This window comes from Pygocentrus nattereri, chromosome 1 (genome assembly GCF_015220715.1).
Source record: "Pygocentrus nattereri isolate fPygNat1 chromosome 1, fPygNat1.pri, whole genome shotgun sequence".
NCBI lineage: Eukaryota > Metazoa > Chordata > Actinopteri > Characiformes > Serrasalmidae > Pygocentrus > Pygocentrus nattereri.
In genome coordinates, this window is record NC_051211.1 from 49,983,704 (window position 1) to 50,010,650 (window position 26,947).

The 26,947-nt window shown below is 43.4% G+C and overlaps 1 protein-coding gene across 2 annotated transcripts in view; it reads left to right on the forward strand.

The window, feature by feature from the left end:
* scube1 (signal peptide, CUB domain, EGF-like 1) overlaps positions 1–26,947 on the forward strand; it is a 108,782-nt gene that overhangs the window by 732 nt on the left and 81,103 nt on the right. For both annotated transcript variants that reach the window (XM_017698897.2, XM_017698898.2), the window contains exons 2-4: positions 2,445–2,567; positions 8,115–8,240; positions 19,533–19,667. In XM_017698897.2, coding sequence (XP_017554386.1) covers positions 2,445–2,567; positions 8,115–8,240; positions 19,533–19,667 — 384 coding nt within the window. The remainder of the gene's footprint in view (positions 1–2,444; positions 2,568–8,114; positions 8,241–19,532; positions 19,668–26,947) is intronic.

Consider the following 26,947-nt stretch of genomic DNA (forward strand, 5'->3'; position numbering starts at 1 on the left):
TTCTGTTTAGAACCAGCTCTGCGCAGAGTCATTGCATGCTCAAATGGTTCCTTGCATGGTGAAATGGTTCTTCAGATTGATGATGCATGTTGTATAGGGTTCTATGTAACCCCAAAACGGGTTCTTCTGTTAGGGAGCCAAATTTGTAATAACAGCAGAACCCTTGTTTGTGCTATAGAGAACCAGCAGATTTTCCAGTCTGAATGCAAAGATCCATTTTTGTTTAGAACCATGAGTTCTGCGTAGAGCCATTGCATGCTCAAATGGTTCCTTGCATGGTGAAATGGTTCTTCAGATTGATGGAGAATGCTGTATGGGGTTCTATAGAGCACCAAAAAGGGTTCTTCTGTTATGATGTCAAGTTTGTTATAACAGAAGAACCCTTGGTGGTGTTATATAGAACCCTATATAATAAATACTCCAATCTGAAGAGCCATGCCACCATCCCAAGAACCATTTAAGTATGCAATGGCTCTAAACAGAACCACTCCCTTTACTGAAGAACCCCTGGAGAACCACGTTTTTAAATGTAAATTGTGAATGTGGCATGGTGAAATGGTTCTTCAGATTGATGGAGAATGTTGTATATGGTTCCACGTAGCACCAAGAAGGGTTCTTCTGTTATGAAGTCAAGTCCATAACAGTAGAAGAACCCATCTTGATGTTAAATAGAACCACATACAACAAATTCTCCAATCTGAAGAGCCATTAGACCACGCAAAGAGCTATTTGAGCATATAGAACTCATAGTTCTAAATAGAACCATTTCCTTTCCTGAAGAACCCTTGAAGAACCGTGTCGAGATTGTAGCCAATGTCTGCACAGGTCGCTGGATACTACCAGCCAATCGCAGCGGAGGGGGCGGGGCATGCAGGAATACGGGTGGAGGGAAAATCACGCTGTCCATCCGGCGCCTTGTTATCGACCACCTCACCGGGGGTCATCCATTGCCTTAACTACCAAGTGGGTGCCTTAGTAACGAAAAGCCTGCGCGAGGAGAAAAAGTCGATACTTTGACTGATCGATAAAAACGGCGGTGTTGTCTTTAAACCCCAAATGATTTTGGGTTGCACGTGATTAATGATCAGAAGAGCGCAGGAGTGCGGAGAGTCTGCTGCTCCCACCACAATGACGCAGACGTTTTGCTCTTTAGTGCTTTAAATCATATATTCTACACTCTGTCACTGGGGCATTGCCCCTCCTGTCACTGGGGTGGGACCCTCAAGGGTTCATCTCAGTACCTTTAGTCAGGGAACATAACTGGACCATAATCCACTGAAATGATCTGTTCCAAGCTGTCCTGACTCCACACACCCCGCCTCGCCTCCAGGCTTTTATTCTACTGCTCTGTTTTAAAACATTTGGTTATGAAAAGGTACAAATACCAACTTTTCACCTGGAGAAACTGATTTAAGGTTCACAATCAGGCCTTAAACCCACTGCTGGACCTTTGAGGGAACATAAACACTGTTTGTACATTGAAGAAGGAAAAATGTACCTGCACTGTATCTTTATTTCTAACAGTGAAAATGATATATGTCACTCACATCTCCAAAATGTTAACTTTACAGGAGAAGGAAAAAACAAGCTTTACTTTTAATGTAAGTCAATGGAACCAGAATTTTTGCTAAGTCATTTTGGGCCATTTCTTTTGGCCCGTTCATCATGAAATTTACACACGATGTAAAGGGCAACAGGCGTTTTCACCTTAAGTCAAAAACTGAAAAATGACAAAAATGTACATACAAGGTTTTCTTCCGACAGCAGTGATATATATCCTTGCATGATGTTTCAAATGAAGGGCATGAGTTCATGGCTACATCATGCAGTCTGTCTTAACTGTTATCCAGTCTATCCATTCTCTCTTTCACTTGTGTATGAATTTATGCAGTTGTTTGCCTCTTCATTTCTGTTTGGCTGCTGAAATTCTGAATGAATTTAATACATTGTTAAATTGTAATAAATTGTTGATGCATCTCTTTTATTTGTCTCCCTCTGCTGTGGCAGAACTGCAATTTTCCCTGCAAAAATCCAAGCATTATTCATTATAAGTCAAGCCGCAGAAGTGGCCTCAGATCTTCAGCTCACTTCAGCTAAAGTGATTCAGCTGTTCCTTGACTAGATTTAGGCACCCTGTAACTAAGTCTAAAGGCATTTAATGCAAAGCCTTATCATCTTGTCAGACACACTAATGTAGGCTGCATGTCTGAATCCCGTTCGTCAAATTCAGGTTGACTGCATCAACGCTTTACGCTGATCTGAATCACCGTCTAGAAGGTGTGCCTGCCTCACTCCTTATCTTATTCTTTGGGAACAGTCCATCAGCTGTACCTGTGTAGGAATGTTTCAGATCCACATTGTTTGCTAAACCGTGAATCACCGTGATGCAGTTGCAGCACTACAAGTGAATAACAGTTCCTCCTGCATTATTGCTTTTTTCCCAGACTCAGACGAGTGTTCAGAGGCCACAGATGACTGCCACATTGATGCACTGTGCCAGAATACCCCAAAGTCTTTCAAATGCATCTGTAAGGCTGGCTACAAGGGAGATGGCAAGCAGTGTGAAGGTGGGTTTACACACTCACACTCAGCCACTTACACAGTTCCACATGCAGTCTCTCTCTCTCTCCCTCTCTCCCCCCCTCTCTCTCTCCCTCTGTCTCTCCCTCTCTCTCTCTCACCCCCCCCCTCTCTGCCTCTCTCTCTCCCTCTCTCTGGGCAAGTCATACAGCTGTTCTTCAGCCCCTGCTGTGGGTCTTAATTAGTGAAGAGGAAGTGGAGTGTGGAAGGTGTGAGGTGCTGCCATAGTGTTCACACCTCCAGGTTCTTTTTCTGCCTGAGAGCACAGCACAGCTGGGGCAAGCACAGTCATAAGTGTGCGGTATGTACACAACATCGCATACAGTTATGCAGTTACTTTCGTGCAGGTCGTGCTGACATAAAGACACGGACGATTACATCCAAGAAAATGTGCACATGGCAGTTGGACACAACATCCTTGCAGGAGTCCTTACTTGTGTGTAAAGTAAATATATATTATATATATATATATATATATATATATATATATATATATATATATATATCCATCCATCCATCCATTTTCTAAGTCGCTTCTCCGTCAGGGTTCGCGGGGGGGGGGGGGGGGGGGGGTGCTGGATATATATATGACTGTTGTTGGAAGAAAACCTCAAATGGTAACTTAACAGGAGAAGGAGAAAACCTACTGAACTTTTAATGTAAGTCAATGGAACCAGAATTCTTTCCAAGTCATTTTGGGTCATTTCTTTTATTCCATTCATCATGAATTTTACATACAATGTAAAGGGCAACAGGTGGGAACAAGATCCTAATGCATGACCACGACTTACTAAGGTGTGGGAACAAGATAATTATTTGTGGCCGCAAGATCATGGCTTTTTAAGGCTTTTTAACATGATAGGCCACGACTTAAATATCTCGTTCCCATGCCTTACTAAGTTGTGGCCACGCATTAATATCTCATTTCCACACCTTACGAAGCTCCGTAGAAAACATATATTTAACAGAAAATTACACAGAAGCCTCAACAACCGCGTATAATATCCCTCAGCATTGAATGTGTCCACACTTTGCCTTTAATAATAAATAATAATTAATAATAATTCTTTTCAGAACACTTGCTTCCAGTTCAGTCTTAGAAGTTAGTTGCATTTTCTGCGTCTCATGAACCAAGAAATCCCAGACACATTCAATGATGTTGAGGTCTGGGCTCTGGGGTGGTCAGTTCATTATTCCCAGAACTCCAGCAGATTCACACCACCCTTTCAGACCCATAGGGCTGAGTCGTCTTCTCACAGTGGAAGGATGGACCGAAACACCTGTGGATGTTTTCAGATCTGAAGCAGGTTCATTTTCTGCTCTCTCTCAAAGATGAAAGCTTTAAGTGCTGTTTCTCTGATGGGGGCCGTGTTAGGGGTCCCACTTTCGCTGCAGCTTTTAATCATTTTTTTGATCTCCAGCTTGGAAACTCCAAGTGCATCAGATGATTTATTCCCTAAAGGATTGCCTGCTTTATACAAAATAGCTCGGTTTGTTAATTTGAGAGAAGGAGGCAGCGAGAGAGCCTGGTCAGAATGACATCTGGACAAGAGAAAACGTCTTGTTACCGTCCCTTTGTTTTTCCTGCTTATGTGCAAGGCATTCTTCGTCTGTGGACTGTTCTTTCTGTCACACTCTCTTTTTACTCAGATGTTTCGAGCTAATGTTTCAGGAGATGGGAAATGTGCTTTCTACCTATTACGGAACCTGAGACCCATTCTCGGCTCCATTAATGAGTTAGGTGGATTTGAAATGGAATTGAACCAGACCGTGCTCTGGAGCAGAATCTCGATGCTGAAGTCTGAGGCTAGACAGAGCCGACTAGAACAACACATCTTTTATTTCCTCCAAGGAAACAGAGAGAATGTTCTGGAGCTTACAGGAGCCAGTTCCTCCCACCTTAAAACCACAGTCTACACAGCACAGAAGCAGAGGTGGGGATATATTCTGCAGTGTGTGCAGTGGGGACCTTCTTTGGTTTGCGTGTTTGTTTAAGTGTGTGTGTTTCTGTCTTTCCTTCGTCTTTGTCCTTAAGACCTTACGCAGGTCTTTCTTCGTGCGTATCTCTGTCTCTTCCATCCCTCCATCTCCTAGTGCGAGTGGGCACACTGTCCACAGTGGAGGCTGGTGTGTAGTGGGTAGGAGGGGGCCACGCTGTCTGAAGCAGAGAGCCCATTACCAAGACCCTAGTCTCTAATTAAAGCCGTGTTTGGCTTTGCAGGAAATTAAGAGAGCTACTCAGAGGGCTTGGCTTAGTCTTACTCTGTCATATCGTCTGTTTACATTGTAATGTCATCTGCTTGTAGCCAGCTGGCAGGCTCTGAAGTTTATGAACGTAAAGAACTGGCTCTTAGACACTTTGGTGTTGATTAGCAGTAGGAAGTCACGGTATGGCTTGGCTTTTGTGGCCAAGAATGTGGTGGCTCAGACTCTGGGGAGAAGCCTGTGATAGTCCACAGACGTCTGGTGAGGATCCAGAGCTGGGCATCATGTTTGACAAGCAGACACAAATGCATTGCATGCAATTTATGCTTCGTTCTGGCACTTATTTTAGATGACAAGTCTCCAAACACCATTACCCCTGTCGCAAAGTTTGTAGCCCTTTGTGCTGTTTCCTTTTTCCTTCTTCGAATGGAAACCATGATTAGTGACTGAAATGACTAAAAGTGCAGTAACATCAATAAACAGAACATTGCTGTTGTCAGCAACCATGCAGCCTCTAAAGACACCGAACAGCGCAGCGTTTAATCCACACTTCTGACAGATTGTTCAGTAACAGTAGGTGATTAAAATGATATTTTCATGGCCTCCAGGCCTTGGGCTCTCAGCGAATGTCTAAACTCAGTGAAAGGGGCACATTTATTTAGCTGGCTTCTCCTTGCTGTAATGCGATATTACGTTTGTTAATGGGACTATGTAGATTTTTCCATCACTCTCTCTTGCTCGTGCTCTCTCAGGCATTGGAAAAATGTGAACTTTTCTTGCTCTTGTCACCAGTAACTGGATGTCTGTGGGGGTCTGAAGGGTATGCTGTTACATCTGATGCTGGCTTTGTATTGTCTGAATAAAGGTTTATATATAGATGAACCCTTTAACATTCCAGGCTTAATATTCAGTAACTACAGGGACTTCAGTGCAAACTAGTAGAGCTTTTCCTCGGTTGTAGAAGTGTGTAGTGAAACTTTGGGCCTGAGTTGGTAAGGATTTAACCTTGTAAGTGAATGTCCAGCACATTGTAGTCTTTTTTCATCAGCTGTGCAGTTGTTTTATTTATCTTTATGTCAAAACTGAAGCAGCATTACGTTAAGAGAATGGGATATGGAGAGCACAGGGTTGACTTGGAGAAAGATTGTGTGGTGTATTGAACATCGATAGACCTACAGGAGCTACGACAGACTCAAGAATCACTCTCAGGTTTTGATTGTTGTCAACCTGTTGCATACATCACACGCAACTTTTCAGAGGAATGCATCCCAGCGTTAATGGACCTTAAGCTTGCTGTGTTAGGCCGTTGGAAGTTTCCATTCTGTTTTTATCTGTCTATGAAACAGGTCAGGCAGTTGTCGGTGCTGCAGGCATGTCCTAGTCTCTGCTGAATGTGTGTATGTGTGCGAGAAAGATGTAGGGAAGGGAAGAGCAAGACTGAGAGAGAGAGAGAGAGAGAGAGAGAGAGGTGTCAGACTATTAGTAGGCCATTGTCTGCCTGGTGTCTGCTTGTTCGTCACAGTGCTGCTCCTGCTCTGACTGGCTGGCTGGGTATAACCACCCTTCATTACTACCCCCCCTTCCCCCCGAGCAGGTCAGTCTGTCTGTGCTGCTTTATATAGTTCTACACACAGCATCTCACACACACTCGCCATCACACGTACACAAAACCCAACCACAGAAATCCCACCTATACACATTCATATTCCAGCTTGTGCAGAATCATAGCAGCGCTCACATGCCTCCATTATCCAGACTTTTACACACCACAGTGGCAGAGAGACATAGAGGTATCACACCCCCCTCTTGAATTTTGCTAGAGAACAGATCTGCATTTTGACATAGGAGAGAGGAATATCTCCACAGAACCAATACGCTCTGAGGCCTGGCCTGCATAGCCGCAGCCAGGACGGTGGTCGGGAAAAACCTCAAGGCACACATTAAAGGCCTTGACGTTCTGAGGACTCCGAACAGGAGGAGGCATAGAGGAGATGGAAATAGAAGGAGAGTGTGAATTTAGAATATGACAAGGTGATGACCTGAGAGAAAGACAGTGGAGAAAGTGCTTGGAGGCAACCCGTCGTTTCGATCGTTGAGAAATGCATCACGCTTCGTAGCCTGCAGCTGTTTGAACAGCAGGCCCAGTCACCACCAATCATTCCTGAACACGGATAGGAAGGTGAAAAAGAGCAGGAAAAGACCTTTTACTTTGAGCCTCGCATTAGGGAGGTGCGAGAGTTTGTTCAGTTGGCTTTTTGAGTCCCGCTGATTCTTAGCAGGGCGTTGGTACCCTTCGACCTCTCGGCGCGGCATGTTTCTAGTTTTGGATGGAGGGCGGAGGGGGTGTCAGTGGGTTAAGGGGCAAGCACGGGGCATGCGAGGCGTTGCCCCCCGCTGACCCCACTCCTGCTGAGGTGTCGGTGGAGGTGCCTAATCTGCCTGATGAGATGTTGAGCGTGAACACTTCACCTGAGAGTGGAGGGTGACTGTGTGTGTGTGTGTGTGTGATTGTTTGGGTGTGTGTTAGAGCGGAAACAGCTTTAGCCTGAAGCTGTCGGCTTGCCGCTGGCTGATGTCAACAACAGCTCTGGGGCAGGAAGTGTGTCAGCTGGAGGCTAACTAGCCGTCCACTCCGCTAATGACCCCCTCCTCCGCACTTCTTGTACTTTGCCCCTCACACTCTTAACAGCTTGCACACTCACTCTTAACTCTCACCTGTGAGGCCAGGCTCTGCTTTGTAGAGGTAGAATTTTTTTCAGTCCCTTCTCTTGTGGTTTAGTCTCAAAATCCTTATGATGCTTATGAGCAGGAGTGGACCTGCAAACTGCTGCCTGTCTTTTCTATCACCACCTAACGTCTTCCACTTTCAGCTTTTGGGGAATTGTCTTTGTTATAATCCCTATTTTCTCTCACCCTTTCATTGTATCCTACTCCTGTGTTTCTCTGAAGGACTGAAGCGTATTAAGGACAATGCATTTGATTTGCTCTGGCAGTCCCATCTAAACATACAAACCAAAGCACAAAGCTCAAAAGCATGTTTATGGATTCTTTAGGGATGAGTTGGCTCATAGTCTGTGTACTCCAACAGCGCTTTTCCCCCCATAACAGCCAAAAACGGCGCTCCACTTCTCTCTTTGATGCAGAAAGGAAATAAACTAAGTTTGAAATAAATTAAGACGGTGACGAGAGTGTGTTCAGACCTCTGAATATGTGAGTGTGATTAGTCTTCTGGCATCACAGGTCTTTGTGTCATGACATTCAGCTTGCTTCTATCACTTCCCTTCATGAGAATTCTAACTGTTTGTATGTTGTGTGTTTATTCTGCTTAGATATAGACGAGTGTGATAACGACTACAATGGTGGCTGTGTGCATGACTGCATCAACATCCCTGGCAACTACAGGTGCACATGCTATGATGGCTTCATGCTGGCAGATGACGGACACAACTGTCTAGGTAAGCTCATCAGGAGTGTCTGAATGTAGCACTCCACTGCAGTTACATGCACACAGGTGCACATCTAGATGCCTAACACACACATACACTGATCAGGAATGACATTATGACTACCTCCTTGTTTCTACGCTCAGTGTCTGTTTTATCAGCACCACTTACTGTATAGCTGCACTTTGTAGTTCTACAGTTACAGACTGTAGTCCATCTGTTTCTCTGATACTTTGTTACCCCCTTTTACCCTGTTCTTCAGTGGTCAGGACCCCCATGAACCCTCACAGAGCAGGTACTGTTTGGGTGGTGGATCATTCTCAATACTGCATTCACACTGATGTGGTGGTGGTGGTGTGTTAGTGTGTGTTGTGCTGGTACGAGTGGATCAGACACAGTAACAGCAGTGCTGCTGGAGTTTTTAAACAGTGTGTCCACTCACTGTCCACTCTATTAGACACTCCTACCTTGTCAGTCCACCTTGTAGATGTAAAGTCAGAGACGACAGCTCATCTGCTGCTGCAGTTTGTGTTGGTCATCCTCTAGTCCTTCATCAGGGGTCACAAGATGCTGCTGGCTGGATATTGTTGGTTGGTGGACTATTCTCAGTCCAGCAGTGACACTGAGGTTTTTAAAAACTCCAGCAGTACTGCTCTATCTGATCCACTCAGACCAGCGCAACACAAACAAACACACCACCACCACATCAGTATCACTGCAGTGCTGAGAATGATCCACCACCCAAATAGTACCTGCTCTGTGAGGGTCCATGGGGGTCCTGAACACTGAAGAACAGGGTAAAAGGGGGCTAACAAAGTATCAGAGAAACAGATGGACTACAGTCTGTAACTGTAGAACTACAAAGTGCAGCTACACAGTAAGTGGAGCTGATAAAATGGACAATGAGTGTAGAAATGAGGAGGTGGTCATGATGTTATGCCTGATGGGTGTTTATACACACCTCCACCACCGCACACTTATCTGACTGGCTGTTACTCTTCTCATAGCCACAGCTAGGTTGCTTCAAGAGTTTGCCTCTCCTCTTCTCTTTGCCAAGTGACCTCTGTAAGCGCCCTTCCATAAACATAAACAAACGCGCCTCTGTGCACTCTGGGAAGTGCAGTCTCTAGCCCAGCGCCCTCATTCTAGCCGTCCGGACAGGAGTCGCCTGGCAAGAACCCCCTTGATTATTTTCATCTCTTTAAAACGTCACCTTTAAAGTCACCAGTGGCACAATCACAACCAATTCCCAGAATCCAGCTGGCACAGTGGATGTTTATGTTAGCGGTTAACATGGCCGGAGTGAAGAGAAGTCAAAGAGAAAATTAATAACTCGCTGTTTCGTATTTATTGAAATAGTTCAAAGATGAAATTCCATGACCCTGAGAGGCAGGGCTGGTTTAATGGTTTTCGGGGCCTTGCTGTAGGGGTTGAGGAATCTGGTGAGAAGTGTGCTTTTTTCTTTTCATGCAGCAGATCTTCGACATGTTCGTCTGTGTTTGTACTGTAAGTGAATGCAGATGTTGTGTTGCTGGGTTGAAGGGGACTTGTCAAGCTGTGGTGTGGTTCTGCACTGCGGTGTCTTGGTGAAATGTGTGTGAAGATGTAAATTATAATAGCCTCTCTCCATCCACCCAGTGTGAAAAAGGAGAGAGAGAGAGAGAGAGAGAGAGAGAGAGAGAGAGAGAAAGGGAGCGGGAGCGGAGTTGGAGGGCAGTGCCTGACTAGCTTGGCGGAGGAGGAGAAGAGTTGGGCTACTCTGATTCTCCTCCTCTCCTCCCTGCTCGTGGAATCCAAAGCAAATACTGGAGCTGGACTGGCGGCGTGATTGAGTTTCAGGATGCTGACCTCATCATTTTTCATTAGAACACACTAATGATGATGGATACCGAAGTAGGACGGCTCTGTACGGCCCTTCATCACTTCCCTATTCCAGCTACCTTAATTCTGCCTGCTACATCTGCTCTCTCTCTCTCTCTCTCTCTCTCTTTCTCTCTCTCTTTCTCTCTCTCAGTGGCCTTTTCTTTTTCTCTCATGCTCTTTTTTGTGTTGCTTTCTTCTGCTTCATCCACTCGTTACCTTCTGTCCCTGCATTTTATGTCTTTAGTCTCACTTTTTTGCTTGTTTTTCCACTCTTTTTCTCTCTATAACCTCTAGTGGACGGCGCTTCTGTCTTTCTCCCTCATTTTCCCCCTTTCCTCCCCTCCTATCTCTGCACTCTCTCTCAGTAAGTTCTTGGTTATCTTGGCTGTGGGTCTTCCTGGAATGACTCCAGGCTGTTTCCCCAGAGGCGATGGGCTCGCTCTCTATTTGACATCTTTATTGTGGAATGTCTCAAATAGAAGTCTAAATGATGGCGCTGGGAACCAAGACAAGACCGTAGAGGGCCATCACCGGCACCAAGAGGGCTCTCCTGTTCTGCACCCCACTTTCTCTCACTCTCCATCTCGGTTTCTGTCCGAGTCTCTTGATCTTGCTCTGCTTTTCGTCCTGATTCTTGGTCTTGTGCTGTCTATTTTCTTCTGTTTCGCTCTCTTAGCCTCTTGGTTTTATCCTCTCCTATCTCCGAAATTATAACTTTACAGGAGAAGGAAAAAAAACGTCAATGGAACCTTTTGGACTTTTTTCCGAGTCGTTTGTGTTGATGGATGTGCATGGTTCTATATAGAACCATTTTGAAAAAGGTGTCCCCTTTATCACCAAAAAGTGTTCTTCTATTGTTACGATGTGAAGCTTATAAAAGTAGCAGAACACTTTGTGGTGTTTTACAGAACCAAATAGCATGTTCTCCAACAATCTGAAGACCCATTTCACCATGCAGAGAACCTTTGAAGCATGCAAATGTTTTTGAGTGTTCATGGTTCTATATGGAACCATTTTGAAAAGGGTTCTATATAGCACCAAAAAGTGTTCTTCTACTGTTACAATGTCAAGCTTGTGACAGGAGCAGAACCCTTTTTAGTGCTGTACAGAACCATATACAACACATTCTCCAATCTGGAGAACTATTTCACCATGCAAATGGTTCTTTGAGGGTTTGTGGTTCTATAAGGCACCATTTGGTCCCATATTGCACCAAAGAGCGAGAAGGAAAAAATCTACCTTAATTTTAATGTAAGTCAATGGAACCAGACTTTTCTCCAAGCCATTTTGGGGCTTTTCTTTTGGTCCATTTGACATGGAATTAACACACAGGGTAAAGAGTAACAGGCATTTTCAGCTGAAAAACAACAACAAATGGAGATTTGTTCCAACAGCAGCGATATAGAGCACATTCTCCATCAATCTGAAGAACCAGTTCACCATGCAGAGAACCCTTTAACCTTCTATTGCACATTGTTGCCTCAGGGCAACAAACTAATTTTCCTCACTTTACAACAACATTATTATACAAATTTAAAGACAAGAATAGGGTTACCAGTAAAGGCAAAAGTTTGGGTAAGTCAATAAAAAGCATTTACACCTCTTTTTAACACTCAGTATCAATTTCTTTGTTAGGAGAATTTGCAGAAATATGTTTGTTGCCTGAAAGATACACTGTGTGAAAGGTGAATGAATTAAGCCAGCCACAGGCCAGGTCTCACCACTTCAGGGAACATGGCTCAACGTCATTTCGTCCCGTAGTTTCACAATGTCACCTCAAGGCAACATACTCCAAAAAGACCCCTGCACCGATTATTATGCTTTAAAAATGTTTTATTCAATAATCAGGCTGGTTATTAATAATCATAATAGATTTTAGAATTAAATCATTTAATAATTAGGCCCACGTTATGCAAGAAACTGCTCTCATAATGCGCGCAGTAGAGGGTTAAGCATGCAAATGTTTTTTTGGGTGTTTGTGGTTCATATAGAAACACTGCCACCTGTTTAAGAGTGTGCCCTTATGACCCTTTAGCCACATTTTACCTAGTTTTTCCACCACGTTTCATTGCTGACTTCGTCTTCTGAGGCATCATTGCTTCAGCACTTGTAGCAAATGATGAGGAAGTGAAAGGACTGATATGCAGAGCCGAAACTTTCCTTACATCTCGTTCTACATGACTGTCTTCAAACTCGCTCTTTCTGCAGTCGCCACACTTTGCTTTTTGCTCATCTGCATTTCTGCTCATTCTTTCCTCCCCTCTCTCTGTCTCTCTCTCTCTCCTCTCCTCTCCCCCCCCCCCTTTTCTCTTCAAACACATCAAGCATTCACTTCACTCTTCTCACACTCACCTCACATAGATGATGTCATCGTTTCCACTGGACTAAACAGAACCGGGGAGACGGCAGTAACGAACAGTTGACTCCTTCAGCTCTGGCATTGATTGTCCTCATGTTAGTGTTACGTAACAGTAACGTCACAAGAACATCATAACGGAGCCAAGTGTTGACAGAAGAACTAGCATTATTTTTGAAAGGACATTTTTAGGGCATCGATTGCTGACGTTTGAGAATTCGTTTTGCAAGAGCTGCACCAGTAGTTAAACCCTTTTAAACCCTTTTGTCTACCCTTGTTGGCCAGCTGTGTCTATGCTGCTGTATGTTATATCAGCTTGGCTTAGGAACATCCACACTAAGCAAAGCAGTAGTTTTAACCAGAACTTCACTCACACGCACATAGCAGAAGCCTCAGACCCTCTGAGAGCGAACAGAGGCAAAACAGTGTCTCCGTCTGCCGGGGCTCATGTAGGAAGTCATTTCACAGACTCCCAGATGCCACATGTCAACAACTTAAAGCTCTAATTGATTTAAGATTGGCTAATGGGGAGGCTGATTAAAGGGTAATCTAGTGCAGTTCCTCCCGTCTTTTTTCATTTCAATTCTTATTTGTTTTCCCTGTCCGCGCCGGCAGCTGGACTCAATGTGTTGATCATTTGGCCGTTTTTATGAATGTCTGCGCTGCCGCTGCTGTTTGTTTATGTTTCAGCCTCTTTTTTCCCTCCGTTCACTCTTTCATCAGAATGGAAGGAGAGGACGTGCGCTTTGCTGGAGGAAGAGAGGCGGCTTATGAGCGCTCAGAGTTTTAATTTAAAAAAGGAGATGATTTTGTAAGATGCAAAAGTCCAGAGAGGCCATGAGGTAGTTATACATCTCTGGATTGTTATCTTGAGATGAGGAGTTAACCGTCTTGTTATCTCAAGATAACAAAATTGTTATCTAGTGAAAACGAGTTAGCTATCTTGTGACCTAGAAATAGCAAAAGTTGTTATCTTGAGACGAGTTAATTATCTTGTGATCTCAAGATAGCAATCTTATCTCGAGATAACAAAAATTGTTATCTTGAAATGATGAGTTACTTAATCTTGTTATCTTCAAGAAACAAAATTGTTATTTTGAAATAATGAGTTGCTTATTTTGTTATCTCAAGATAACAACCCAGAAAATTATAGCAACAGCTCTTGGTCTCTCCAGATTTGCAGAACAGAGAGGCCATGAGATAGTTATGCATTTCTGGATTGTTATCTTGAGATGAGGAGTTAACCGTCTTGTTACCTCAAGATAACAAAATTGTTATCTAGCGAAAATGAGTTAGCTATCTTGTTACCTAGAAATTCTGGATTCTGGATTCTACATTTCTGGATTGTTATCTTGAGAGGATGAGTTAATTACCTTATTATCTCAAGATAACGAAATGGTTGTCTTGCAAATAAAGAGTTAGCTATCTTGTTATCTCGAAATAACAAAAGTTGTCATCCTGAGACGAGCTAATTATCTTGTTATTTCAAGATAGCAAAGTTGTTATCTTAAAATAATAGGACAGTTGTCTTGTTATCTCGAGATAACAAAAATTGTTATCTTGAAATAATGAGTTACTTATCTTGTTATCTCAAAATAACAAAATTGTTATATTGAAATAATGAGTCACTTGTCTTGGTATTTCAAGAAAATTCTAGCAACAGCTCACGGCCTCTCCGGACTGAGAGGGGTTCACACTTCTTTCTTTTCTTTTTTCTCTTTCTTCTGAACAGTTTGCATCTACGTTCCCTCGGCCTCGGCTGCATTCTCTTCCTCTCTTTCCCTGTTGTGTCTTGTCATCCCTGATCTTTCCAAATTAAAGTTTACACAAGAGCAATCAAACAAAACAAAAGCGCTCCAGTTTAAACCCGTCAGCTCAGAAGCCAGGCCCCTTGTTTAAATTTTGGCAGTGCAAGCTTTAATTGAGAGACGACAGCTGAAATGTTTTTTTTTTTGTTGTTTATTTTTTTAATGTTTTTTTAAGGAATGAATGAGAATCCTGTGATATTGACAATCTCCGTTTCCGTTCATGCATGAAGCACAACATGAAACGCACAAAGTGAGACCCACACTGTTAGAAATGAAGGCTCTGTGCAGGTACAGTTTTCCTTCATCAGGGTACAAACAGCGTAAATGTTCCCTCAAAGGTCCAGCAGTGGTTTTAAGGCCTGACTGTGAACCTTAAATCAGTTTTTCCAGGTGAAAAGTTGGTATTTGTACCTTTTTATACCCGAATGTTTTAAAACAGAACAGTAGAATAAAGCCTGGAGGCGAGGCGGGGTGTGTGGAGTCAGTGCAGCTTAGAAAATATAATTTTAGTAGATTATGATTCAGCTATGTTCCCTCACAAAAGGCACTAAGATGTACCCTTGAGGGTCCCACCCCAGCGACAAGAGGGACGCTGCCCTCCTTTATTTCTGAGAGTGCATAAGAGCTGTGGCCGGACAGCGTAGTCCCTCAAACCGTCCAAGTGGTTGTACTACCTCTTGATCTCTGCTAGCTTATGTTCCTTTATGATGTGTCAAATTACTTTTCTGCAAATGACTGTTGTTTTGTCCGGCTGAGGTAACCATGCACTGGCATCATGTTTTGCAGAATTAAGATTTACTCAGATTTGAATGAGAACTTTATGTGCAAGGTACTAGATGTGCTTGGCTCTGAGAAGGACAGGGATGCCTCTGTGAAGAGGAGCATAAAGATAGGCCTTCTCTCATTTTCCACCTCCATTCCAGCACTGCAGTAGTTGATTGGCCAGTAAAGGCCTTGCTGTCTTGGCCATGTTAACGAGACGCCCTGCTGGATCTAAAATAGGAGCCGTGTCGCCAGGTAAAACCAGGGGCCACATAATAAACCACTGTGACCAAATTAGGCAGAGACTGTGTGTGTGTATGTGTACATATGTGTTTTTGTGTCACTCATTTTATGAACGCGTGTGGGTGTGCTTGTATATGTCTGCGTGCGGATTTGAGAGAATGCCAGTAAGACGCAGGATACCGTGGCCAGACAGCACTGATGCCGCTAGCCCTGTCTAGAGCTTTGTGACGCGACAGAGGAATCCAGCATGCATTAGCCCATAAGCCACGCTCAAGACACGGCGGGCTGGCCTGTAAGCCCACAGCAGCAGCGCCGTATGGTGAAGTCAGTGATGTGGGGAGCAGAGCAGGCTGTTGTGCCGATGTGCTGGAGGTGCTAACGGCCATAAAGCGCTTTACACACACAAATAAAGAGCAGCTCCTGCACTTCTCAGAGCTCATAAAACTCACTACCTCTCGACGCTCTAAACAGAAAAGGGCAAAGACATGCAAACATGTTTTCACTAAGATGCGCCTGCTTGCTCCTGAACATGCAGATACTTATGAGGCTACAGCTTCCCACAGAAATGGACCATACATACAGTAGAGAATGTGCTAACCAGGTTTAAAAATAACAGCGTTTGTAGTTTAAGAGAAATCTCCAGATTTTCTTAGGCCACATTAGGCTCTTTTGCTCTGTAGAGACAGTTACCACAGTCACACTGCGCTGTTCTGTGGCACGTTGCTAAATCAGGACTAGGAAGTATCTATGAAAACATACGAGTGGGTCAGCGATGGCCTTTCTTGTGTGAAACAGTTTTGTTGTTGTTGGACCTCCCCATTCTGTTGAGTGATAACATGGAGGGTTTTAAATTTGTATGCCTGTTTTTTGGACTAATTTTGGTTTTGGGATGCAAGTTGAGGCGCCAGAAAAGTGCCGCAAATGTCCTGTGAATCAGGGGCTGAGTTCACATAAACGTTCGTCAGAAAAGCGATTAGGGGGCTCCTGAGTGGCGCAACCATTTAAGCGCTGGCCCTGTCATCAGGAGATCGCAAGTTTGATCCCTGGTGATGCCACAGCCATCCATGGCCGGGAGAACGAGAGAGCACAACTGGCCTCGCTCTTCGGGGTGGTTAGGATGCCCCTCCTGCCCCCCTCGCCTCCTACATCACACAAATGCAATGCTGCTAGTTTGGCATGACAGATCTGACAGTTGGTGCTTTCCTCTGACCGCATGCAGCAGCCTTTGCCCATCAGCACTAATGGTATTGTGTGATTGGGAGAACTAGCTAGTGGATGGAATTGGAAACGACTAAATTGGGGAAAAATCCGAAAAAAATAAACCACTTTTGCAGTTTTCATGAAGATTCGGACATTCACCAGTGTTTACTTATTTGGGATTTGTTCTTCGGTAAAAACAGAATCTACACACTCGAAAGCACAAAGAACAGTCCTGCGGTTTAAGAACACGTCATGTATCTTAGGACCTTTCTCAATAGCACATTTCTCACTTAAGAGGATATTGGTAAATGAGGCCCAATGTTGTTTAATCCATCCAATTCTCAAAAAAAACTAAAGAGGTTCTCAAATATTCTCTTAAAGTTTAATTGTTATGGAACATAACTGCCCCATAATCCATTGGAATTGTATTTTCTAAGTCATATTGGCTTCACACACCCCGTCTCGTCTCCAGGCTTTTTATTTTATTGCTCCGTTTTAAAACATTCGGTTATGAAAAGGTACAAATATGAACTTTTTCACTTGGAAAAACTTCACAAAAGGACTTTAGAACCACTGCTGTACCTTTGAGGGCACATTTACATTGTTTGTATCTTGATGAACAAAAAATGTACCTGCACATTTCTAACAGTGCATAAGGGGTGAGTAGGAGTAATTGTTGTAATTTTGCAATGCAAAGCTGTGACACGCCCATTGTGGTGATCATGCATTGTGAATGGATATTTATCAATAATGCCATTAAATGCGCTTACATTTTTTGAAAGTTTGCAAACGATCAGCTCCCTTAACAGTTCACTCCAGCACTCCTGCTGCCAGCTCTAGTGTCATCAGGAAGCTGTGCTACAGGATTTCAGACGTCATTCAGCTTCAGTTCAAAATATTGTAAGAATACCAAATGAGTGTGGTATTGTGAATCAAACTGGATCGTGGCCCAAGGCGGGCCCGTGGCACAACCCTGTTCAGCCCCTAAAATTATGTTCATTTTCTAATAATATTAGCCCATTTTACCATGAACTGCACTGCAACTTAATGTGTGCTCCCACCCCATCCCCAACAACGAAACATGGGACTGCACCACAAAAATGCCTGTTGTCTAGTTCAAGCGAATGGGCAGTTTTAAAAACCTGCTGTACCCTGGGGACAATTAAAGAGGTTTAACAGTTTATCTCCAGCATAATGTAGTTTACTGTTTTATATAATAGCGCTGTCGCCTCACAGCAAGAAGGGTCTGGGTTTGATTCCCGGGCCGGGCGACCACGGTCCTTTCTGTGTGGAGCTTGCATGTCCTCGCCGTGTCTACATGGGTTTCCTCTGGGTTCTCCTGTTTCCTCCCGCAGTCCAAAGATATGCAGTCAGGCTGTTTGGACATGCTAACTTGCCCCTAGGTGTGAATGTGTGAGTGAATGTGTCTGTCTGTCTGTCCGCTCTGCGATGCACTGGTGACCCATCCAGGGTATATCCTGCCTTCCAGCCAATGACTGCTGGAACAGGCTTCAGCTCCCCCTGCGACCCAGCAGGATAAGCGGTTTCGACGGTGTGTGTGTGTGTGTTTTAAATAAAACAATTTGTATTTATTTTTGAAACGTTCAAGTATTCAGTGCCTATTTTTTGCATTAGGATCTCATTCCCACGGTTTACTAAGTTGTGGCCACGCCTTGGCCATGGCCGTATTTGTTTTTAGTGGTTGAGTTTTTTTGAGACCCCTGGCTTAGTGTATTGTTACACTCCATAATGGAAAGCATTATACAGAGACTACAGTAGATTCTTATGATTAAATTACTAGAACTTCTCCAGGAAAGCCATTAATATTCATGTCAGCATCCTCCTGCTTTTTCATCTGGCTTCTAGGCCTTCATCCTCACAACGTCACCTAAGTTTAGACAAGTGCTGAGCACATCTATGCTGAACACATCCGGGATACGGAATCCTTTAGACTAAACAATGCTTGTGAGAAATGCCCAATCACCAAGTACAACACGTAGACAGTTATCATAGCGATGAGTCAGATAACCCTGAGTCACCGTCAGTCACTGACTTTTGACTTACATCAGAACAAAAGAATAGGATGTAACGGGAGCCACAGCCAGATGGAGTCAGCTGGATGTTACTGGAAGAGTGTGTCATATGACTGTAGCATCAGTGTCTGTTCATAGGTCGCATTGAACGGAGGCAGGATGGCAGAGAACCGATGATGGAAGATGTTAAAGAATAAGGCAGAGTAACGAAACACTGGCCCAGAACAGGGAGGGTGTGTTAGTCTGATGCCACAGAACTTTTCAGATTGAGTTATAGGCTGGAGTCTCCACAGTAGCAGGTTGCTGTGTCAGGGCTGTGTAAAACTCACTGAAGTGTGTTACTGGTCTCCAGTGTTAAAATGTTACCCCAGCCAACACACCCACACGGAGATTTATAGATCTGTCAGAGACTTTGTAGTGCCTTTGCTAAATGCGCACTCGCGCACACACACACACACACACACACACACACACACACATACACACACACACACACACACACATACCAGTTACACAGATATACATTAAACAGCGTGACCTACACACTTCGGTTAACAAGACGCAGCTTGAGCCATGTTTTTAGGTCCGGGCTTTTGGTCTTACGAGCTCCGTTCGGGAAGGCTTATGAAAGTGTAGGCCCTTTTCTCGTCAGGAGCGTGAACCTGTCTACTGGTAGGCCTGTTTGTGGCTGTGACTGACTACCTGCCTGTCTCCCAATCACTGTGTTTATTTGTTTGGCTGTCTGGAGGATGCTTATATGGATGCTGGAACATTCCTGTTCTGCATCTGAACTAGCTGTGTTCTCCAGCTACTTCAAATCTTCAAATAGGGAGGAGGAAAAAGAGGTGGGGGGATCCTCCACAAATAAACAAAGGCAGTCACTTTCACAAATACCTGTGTGAGGCTAGCTCTGATTAGAGGATAAAATGGAACATAGTGGCCCCGAGTGACTCTTTGTATGCATGTGTGTGTGTGTTTGTGTGGGTGGTGCACCTTAATAACTGTTTACCTTCGTCTCTCGCTCCATGTTTGCTGATAGATGTGGACGAGTGTCAGGACAACAATGGTGGGTGCCAGCAGATCTGCGTGAACACAATGGGAAGCTACGAGTGCCAGTGCAAGGAAGGCTTCTTCCTGAGTGACAACCAACACACCTGCATTCACCGCTCTGAAGGTCAGTCTAAAACTGTGTTTATGAGATTAGGATGCTTCTTTATCCATCCAGGAAGCTGATTAAACCCCTCAACATTCCAGGCTTATTACATACTAAGGCTTATCATTCAACTACAGGGACTTCAATGCAAAATAATGAAGCTTTTCTCAGGTTATAGAAGTGCGAAATATAACTTTGGGCCTTTGGGCCTAACTTTTGGGATTTTGTCATTAATCAGCAGCCAGTTGCACCAGCTGACTGTAAGTTTGGTCATAAGTTGGAGTGTAAAGTCCATCTTAATCCTTAAGTTGAGAGTAGTTGGTTTAAAACTAGCCACACACAGAATTTCAGTTGCCCACAGACACTTACAGTACATCTTAACTAGTAGAGCATAAAGTGATCGTAGATCAAATCACAGTCGCACAGCGTGACGTATTCACTCTGCAGCCGATCGGTAACACCACACGACATAAGCAGGACTTATCCGGGTCACATCCGGGTGATTTTCACGGTAGAACTTACAGCTGCTATAGAGTGTGTGTACATTTATATGTTGGAACTTAAAGCTATGATGAAACTGTTACTTGGAGCAGCCGGTTAAATTCTAGTTGTTCATAAACTTACATGTAGTTTACGTTCAAACTAGGCCACAATGAACTTATGCAGATCTTTTTGAACTTTCAAATGTGACCTAGGAATGGTGTTTTATAGTGCAATGTAATTGCAAAAGTGCAAACTCTCTTTATAAAGTGTTGTCAGCCCAATTTGCTGTTGTAGAGAGGTCACTGCATGGTCATTACTCAGGAGCTGGTCTTGAGTTTTCTTAAGGCTGCACATTAATAACATGAAACGGGAACAGAGGAAAATATCCAAATGTGCCTCTTTTCTCTCTGGAATACTGAAGGTTGTGATTCAGGCCTGAAGCAACAGGTCATGGGCAAAGGGCTGAATGCTTTGACATGTGTTTCTTTGTCTGTGGGTGCCACATCTTTGCAGAGTGAGTGTATGTGCAGTGAGTAAGGGGTCGACACACCACTTGGCTTGTAACACGTGTGTGCGGTTCATGCAGTCCTGCATGTTCTGGCATTTTCTGCCTGTCAGAGTTAAAGAATGAAAGTCTACACTTAGACTGTTGCATTCCCCAGCATTCGTTGAATAAAACAAGTGTACACACACACACACACACACACACACACACAAATGAGAGCTGCTGTGTGTGCTGTAATAATTTCTGTGATGTCTCTCGCGTACATGTGTGGAATGTGGAGGGTAGATGACCCCCTTCATTTTCATTTCTCACACACAAACACATATAATTTTGGCATCCTCTCTCTTGCCCTCTCTGACTGTTCCTCTGTTTCTGTGAGTTTTCGTGGCGCTAAATAAGCAAAAACGTTTTGAAGTGCCTGTTGCCCTTTACATTGTGTGTAGATTTCATAATAAATGGGTTAAAAGAACTGGCCCAAAATGACTTGGAAAGACGTCTGGTTCCATTGACCTACATTGATTGTGAAGTATGTTTTTCCTTCTCCTGCAAAGTTACCATTTTGGAGGTATGAAGTTTTCTTCCAACAGCAGTGATATTTAAACCAAACATGTAAATAGACCCCACCGTCAGGACAATTCTGGGGAAAGAGCTGGCCCATTGCCACCAAGCCAAAGAATGTGGAGGTTACCACCTCAAGGCCAGCATTTTCTTGGCAGCAGTGAGACCAGCCCATAGAATGTATCTCTGTTGCAGAGACAGCTTCAAGGAGGAGTTGCACTATCAATTGGGACGCTTGTCTGCTGGCTGATGGAAAGATGGAGAGATAAAGAGTAAAAGAGAAATACAAAGATCAGAGATCAGTCTTCATTTGTTTAAATTTCCGGCAAAATGGTCATTAAGTGTAAGTTCATCATCATCGTCATCGTTAACTGCTTAGTCCAGATAGGGTTGCAGTAGCAGTTGAGAGAGCAGAGAATCCCAGATGACCTTGTGCCCTGCAACTTCCTCCAGCTCATTCCCGGGGACCCAAAACCACTCCCAGATATAATCCCTACAGCAGGTCCTAGGATGACCCTGGGGTCTTGTTCCGGTAGGCTGTGCCTGGTACACTCCCACTGGGAGATGCCCGAACCACCTCATCTGGCTCCTCTCAATACGGAGGAGTAGCGCCTCTACTCTGAGCTCCTCCCGGATGGCCGAGCTCCTTACCCTATCAAATAGAGTGTAGCCCGCCACCCTGCAAAGAAAGCTTATTTCTGCCACTTGTATTCACGGTCTCGTTCACATGACCATAGGTGAGGGTCGGGTTGTAGACTGACCGGTAAACAGAGAGCTTTGCCTTATGGCTCAGCTCCCTCTTCACCACTACAGTCCGGTACAGTGACCGCATTACTGCTGTTGCCTGTCCCAGCCTGCGGACATTCTCACAATCCCTCTTCCCATCACTCGTGAACATGACCCCAAGATACTTAAACTCCTCCACCTGGGGCAAGTCCTTTCCCTTAACTTGGAGTGGGCATGTCATCCTTTTCTGGGCTAAGACTATGGACTCAGACTGGGAGGTTCTGATCCGCATACCAACTGCTTGTGATCCAGCCAAAGGAACAATATCATCTGCAAATAGCAGAGATGCTGAACACTGACACTCTGTCCATGAATATCACAAACAGGAGTGAAGACAGGGCACAACCCTGGCAGTCCAACCCTTACAGTCCAACGCTAACGCTGAAAGAGTCGGACTTAATGCCGAGTATACGAACACAGCTCTCACTCATAGAGATACAGAGATTGGATGGCCTGGAGTAGTAGCCCCGGCACCCCATACCCCCGGAGGACCTCCCACAAGATATCTTGGGGAACACGGTCGTAAGCCTTTTCCAAATCCACAAAACACATGTAGACTGGGTTGGCAAACTCCCATGCCCACTCAACAATCTGTGAGAGGGTGAAAACCTGGTCCATTGTTCCACGACTGGGACGGAATCTGCATTGTTCCTCCTCAATCTGAGGTTCAACTATTGGTCGAGGTCTCCTTTCCAGCACCTTTCCAAAAACTCCATGAAAAATGGACACAGACATTTGTGTGCCCTACCCAGGAGAGGGTCACCAGGACCTACTCCTGGAGCCAGGCCTGGGGGTAGCGTCCCTCGGTGAGTGCCTGGTGGCGAGCCCACGTAACCCAGCTGGGCTCAGCCCAAAGAGGCAATGTGGGGAGACCTTGTGGGCCCACATTGCCTCTTGGGCCAAGGTCCATTATTGTTTAATTAATAATTCTGGAGATACTGTTTTTCTAAGCAAATTAGATGTAAAGTAACTCATCTGCATATGGAAAGGGGTGGCCAAAGGAAAACAAATGAAAAAAACTAGACTTTTCAAAACCGTTTAAAAAATGTTTAAATGTCATTTTGGAATTGATGGAATTGAGGACTCCTAATAACCACCTGGAAGAGCTGGTAGACCATCAGAACTGGCCCTATCAGATAAACAGCACTTAAAGCTTTCATCTTTGAGAGAGAGGAGAAAATCAAGTTGCTTCAGATCTGAAAACATCCACAGGTGTTTCTGTCCATCCTTCCACTGTGAGAAGATGCGCTATGGGTCTGAAAGGATGTGTAGCTGTCAAGAGCTACACTGACCTCACTTAGAAAAGGAGACAGACACATCAATCAAAGACGCTGAACAATGGACTGACCGCCCCAGAGTCCATACCTCAACATCAATGTGTTTAGGATTATTTGGATCATGAAAAGCAAAAAATGCATCCAACTTCTAAGACTGAACTTTGGAGATCTGGAAAAATACCCTTAAAAACTGAAAGCAAGTCTCCCGAAATGAATGGAAGCTGTAAAAAAGGTGGACAAAGTGACGCTGGAATGACAAACTTCTACCATCTGCCATTTTGAATGGACAATAAATAAAAGAAGAGTGGTCTCTGACTTCCCCACAGCACTGTAGAAAGAAACTAAAAGATGAATAAGGAAAGGGAAAACGTGAGGTTGGACTAGGAGGAAAAACACATGGATACAGAAATAGAAATATTCACTATTTGCTTTTTGGGAAGCCCATAACTGTGTGTGCATCTCGCCGGGCCTGTGCATGATATTTTTACTTCAAAAGTAAAATTTGGTTTATGTGCTTGCTTGTGTGTAAACACGCTAGGTCGGTTAGTAGAGGTGTGTTTGTGAAGAGCTCAGTAATGTCCAGTGATGACCCTGGACTGGACACACACAGGCATTTTTTTTTTTTTACATCTACTCAAAATGAAAACAACATCAGGAACTTTATTAGAGATTGTGAGTGTGCTCTCTTTCTACGTCTCCTTCATTCATAATATTCCTCAGATTGGCTTCATTATGCACATACACACACACACACACACACATACACACACACACACACAGTTACTAATTACAGACAGGCCTTCTTTCACACTTTGAAACTCATCACCCCAAATGAACCTCTCACCTTCAGTCATCACTCCCACTCATCGACAGTGTGTGTGTGTGAGTGTGTGTGTCCTAATGTATGTGTAATGCTGTATGTTTTGGGTGTTTACAGTTCATCTCTCAGCACTAAAGGTTATTCGGTGAGTCTAAGAGTTGTGTGTGTAAGTAAGTGTGTGTCATTGGCGCCGTACGTCTGCTGTAGAGAAGTGGGGCTCTGTTAAAAGTGCATGTTCTTTACACTTTGGCTTCTGTCATGGAGGAGGGTCTCTTGCTAACCTACCTGAGGTACTGTTTTACTCTAATGTCATTATACCCACATCTCAAATAGTACCAGTTAACCTATATGTTTATGTACTTGGTAGAAAGCAGAGACTGGAACAAGTCATTGAGTTGCAAGTAACAAGTATGGCCCAAGTCAGTACAGTCAAGTCCCGAGTCCTAAACGTAATGTCATTTCACCAAAAATGATGGAAATATAACCAATTGAGTAGTATCATATTAAAATACCATGCTCATGTTAATATGCCCTCATTTCCAAAAAGGTTGAGATGCTTTGTAAAAGGTAAGCAAAAGAATGCAATGATGTGCAAGTCATTTAAATCCTGTATTTATTTGATATAGTACAATACTACAAACATAACAGTTGCTGAAACTAAAAAGTTTTATTGCTTTTTTTTTCACAAAAGAACATTTACAGTCATTTTAAATTTGATACCAGTAATATATTTAAAAAAGGTCAGTATTCATGATGGTATAGGGAAACATTAATGCACATGGCATGGATGATTGTCACGATTGGCCCCTCCAGATTATCCATGTGCTTTTGTTTTGGTTTCAGTCATCCATGTGCTTTGGTTTACTTGTCCATGTGCTTTCGTTTATCTTCCCAGTCCGGCCCTCTTGTTTTCAGTCTCCGCCCCTGATTGTAACCACCTGTGTTTATCACCCGTGTCTTGTGAACCCTCGTTATCCCTGCTGTATTTAAGCCCTGTTTGTTGTTTCCCTAGTTGTGGGTTGGTCTTTGTATTGTTTGTATGGTTTGAAGAGTTTGATGTATATTGTTTGTTGTGTTTATCCTGTGTTTTCTTTATGTTATGTCTGCCCACCGTTCTCTTCATCTTGGCTCAATGACCTTGGACTGTTATGACCATGACCCTGGATTTGCCCCGAATAAATCTTGCTTGTCTTCGCATATGCGTCCGCCTCCTCATCGCTCCACAACGTTACAGTGACTTGCACATCTGCGAAGGCGCCATCAATGCTGAATGATATATACAGGATGTAGACCAACATATGCTGCCATCCAGATGACGTCTTTTTCAGGGAAGGCCTTGATTATTTCAGCAAGACAATGATCAACCACATCCAGCATGGTTCTGTAGTCTGTCACCCACTGATGACATTTGGCATATTATGAAACAAAAATATCGCGAAGGAGACCCCAAACTGTTGAGCAGCTGAAATCCTATATCAGGCAAGAATGGGAAAATATTTCACTTTCAAAACTACAGCAATTGATCTCCTCAGTTCCCAAACACTTATAGAGTGTTAAAAGAACAAGTGATGAAATACAGTTTAAACATGACCCATCCCAACTTTTCTGAAGTGTTGATGGCATCAAATTCAAGATGGAATGTTTTTCAGCAAACAAAGTTTCAGTTTCACCATTTGATATGCTGTCTTAGTACTGTTTCCAATTAAATATAGGCTTTAGATTTGCACATCATTGCATTCTAAATTTTACACAGCATCACAATATTTGGGGAAAGGATTTCACTGTTGTCAGAATAAAACCTTATGTCTCCAAAATGCTAACTTTACAGGAGAAGGAAAAAACTACCTTACTTTCAATGGAAAGTCAATGGAACCAGATATTTTATCAAGTACATTTTTGGCCATTTATTTTGGTCTATCCTTCATGAACTTAAGACTTAAAAGGCCAACATGCATTTTCAAATTATGTCAAACACTGAAAATTAACAAAAATGGAGATACGAGGTTTTTTCCGACAACAGCGATTTGTTTTATTGCCCCTCTAATACCTTCTTAAAATAGTTCTTCAAGGGTTCTTAAGTAAAGCAAAGTTCTATGTAGAACTGTTTTATGCTATTGGCTCTTTGCATGGTGAAATAGTTCTTCTCACTGATGGAGAAAGTGTTGTATAGGTATATTCTATATAGCACCATTTTCAAAAAGGATTCTATATAAAACCATACGCATCACATTCTCAATCATTCTGAAGAACCATTTCACCATGGATGAACTCATGGTTCTGAATAGAACCATTTCCTTTACTAAAGACGTCTTGAAGAACCATCTTTTTTTAAAGAATTTTCTTAATACTAATGGACCGTGGATCATCATGACAGACACAAAAAGCAATGCAACTATAAATGAAAATAAATGTAAACAAATTTCTATGTATTTATAGCTGAGGATGATCATTTGTAAGTTTTCCTTCAGAATTCAACACTGACGCCGCTCCGTCCCCGAAGTTTGCTGTGACTTTCTGGTTGCAGGCTGCGACTTCTCTGGTTGCTAGGTGATAAGGATAAATATTGCTGACTTGCAGCTTAGCTTGCTCGCGTTACCCGGTGTCCATCCTAGCAACAGTACAAACTGAAGGTCAGTTCTGTGATTTTTAACGCACTGGAACATCTTTATAGCAAAATACTGCATGTTTTCATGGGACACATAACAATGAAACCAAGTAGCTGAACATAAACTAAAAACTACTGTAGTTTGAATTGAATTTAGAAATGTACAAATTAAAACAGGCTTTCTGAACAAGGTTTACAGGAAAAAGAGCAAATTAATGGTGAACTTTGCACTAAAAAAAAAAAAAAATATATATATATATATACTTA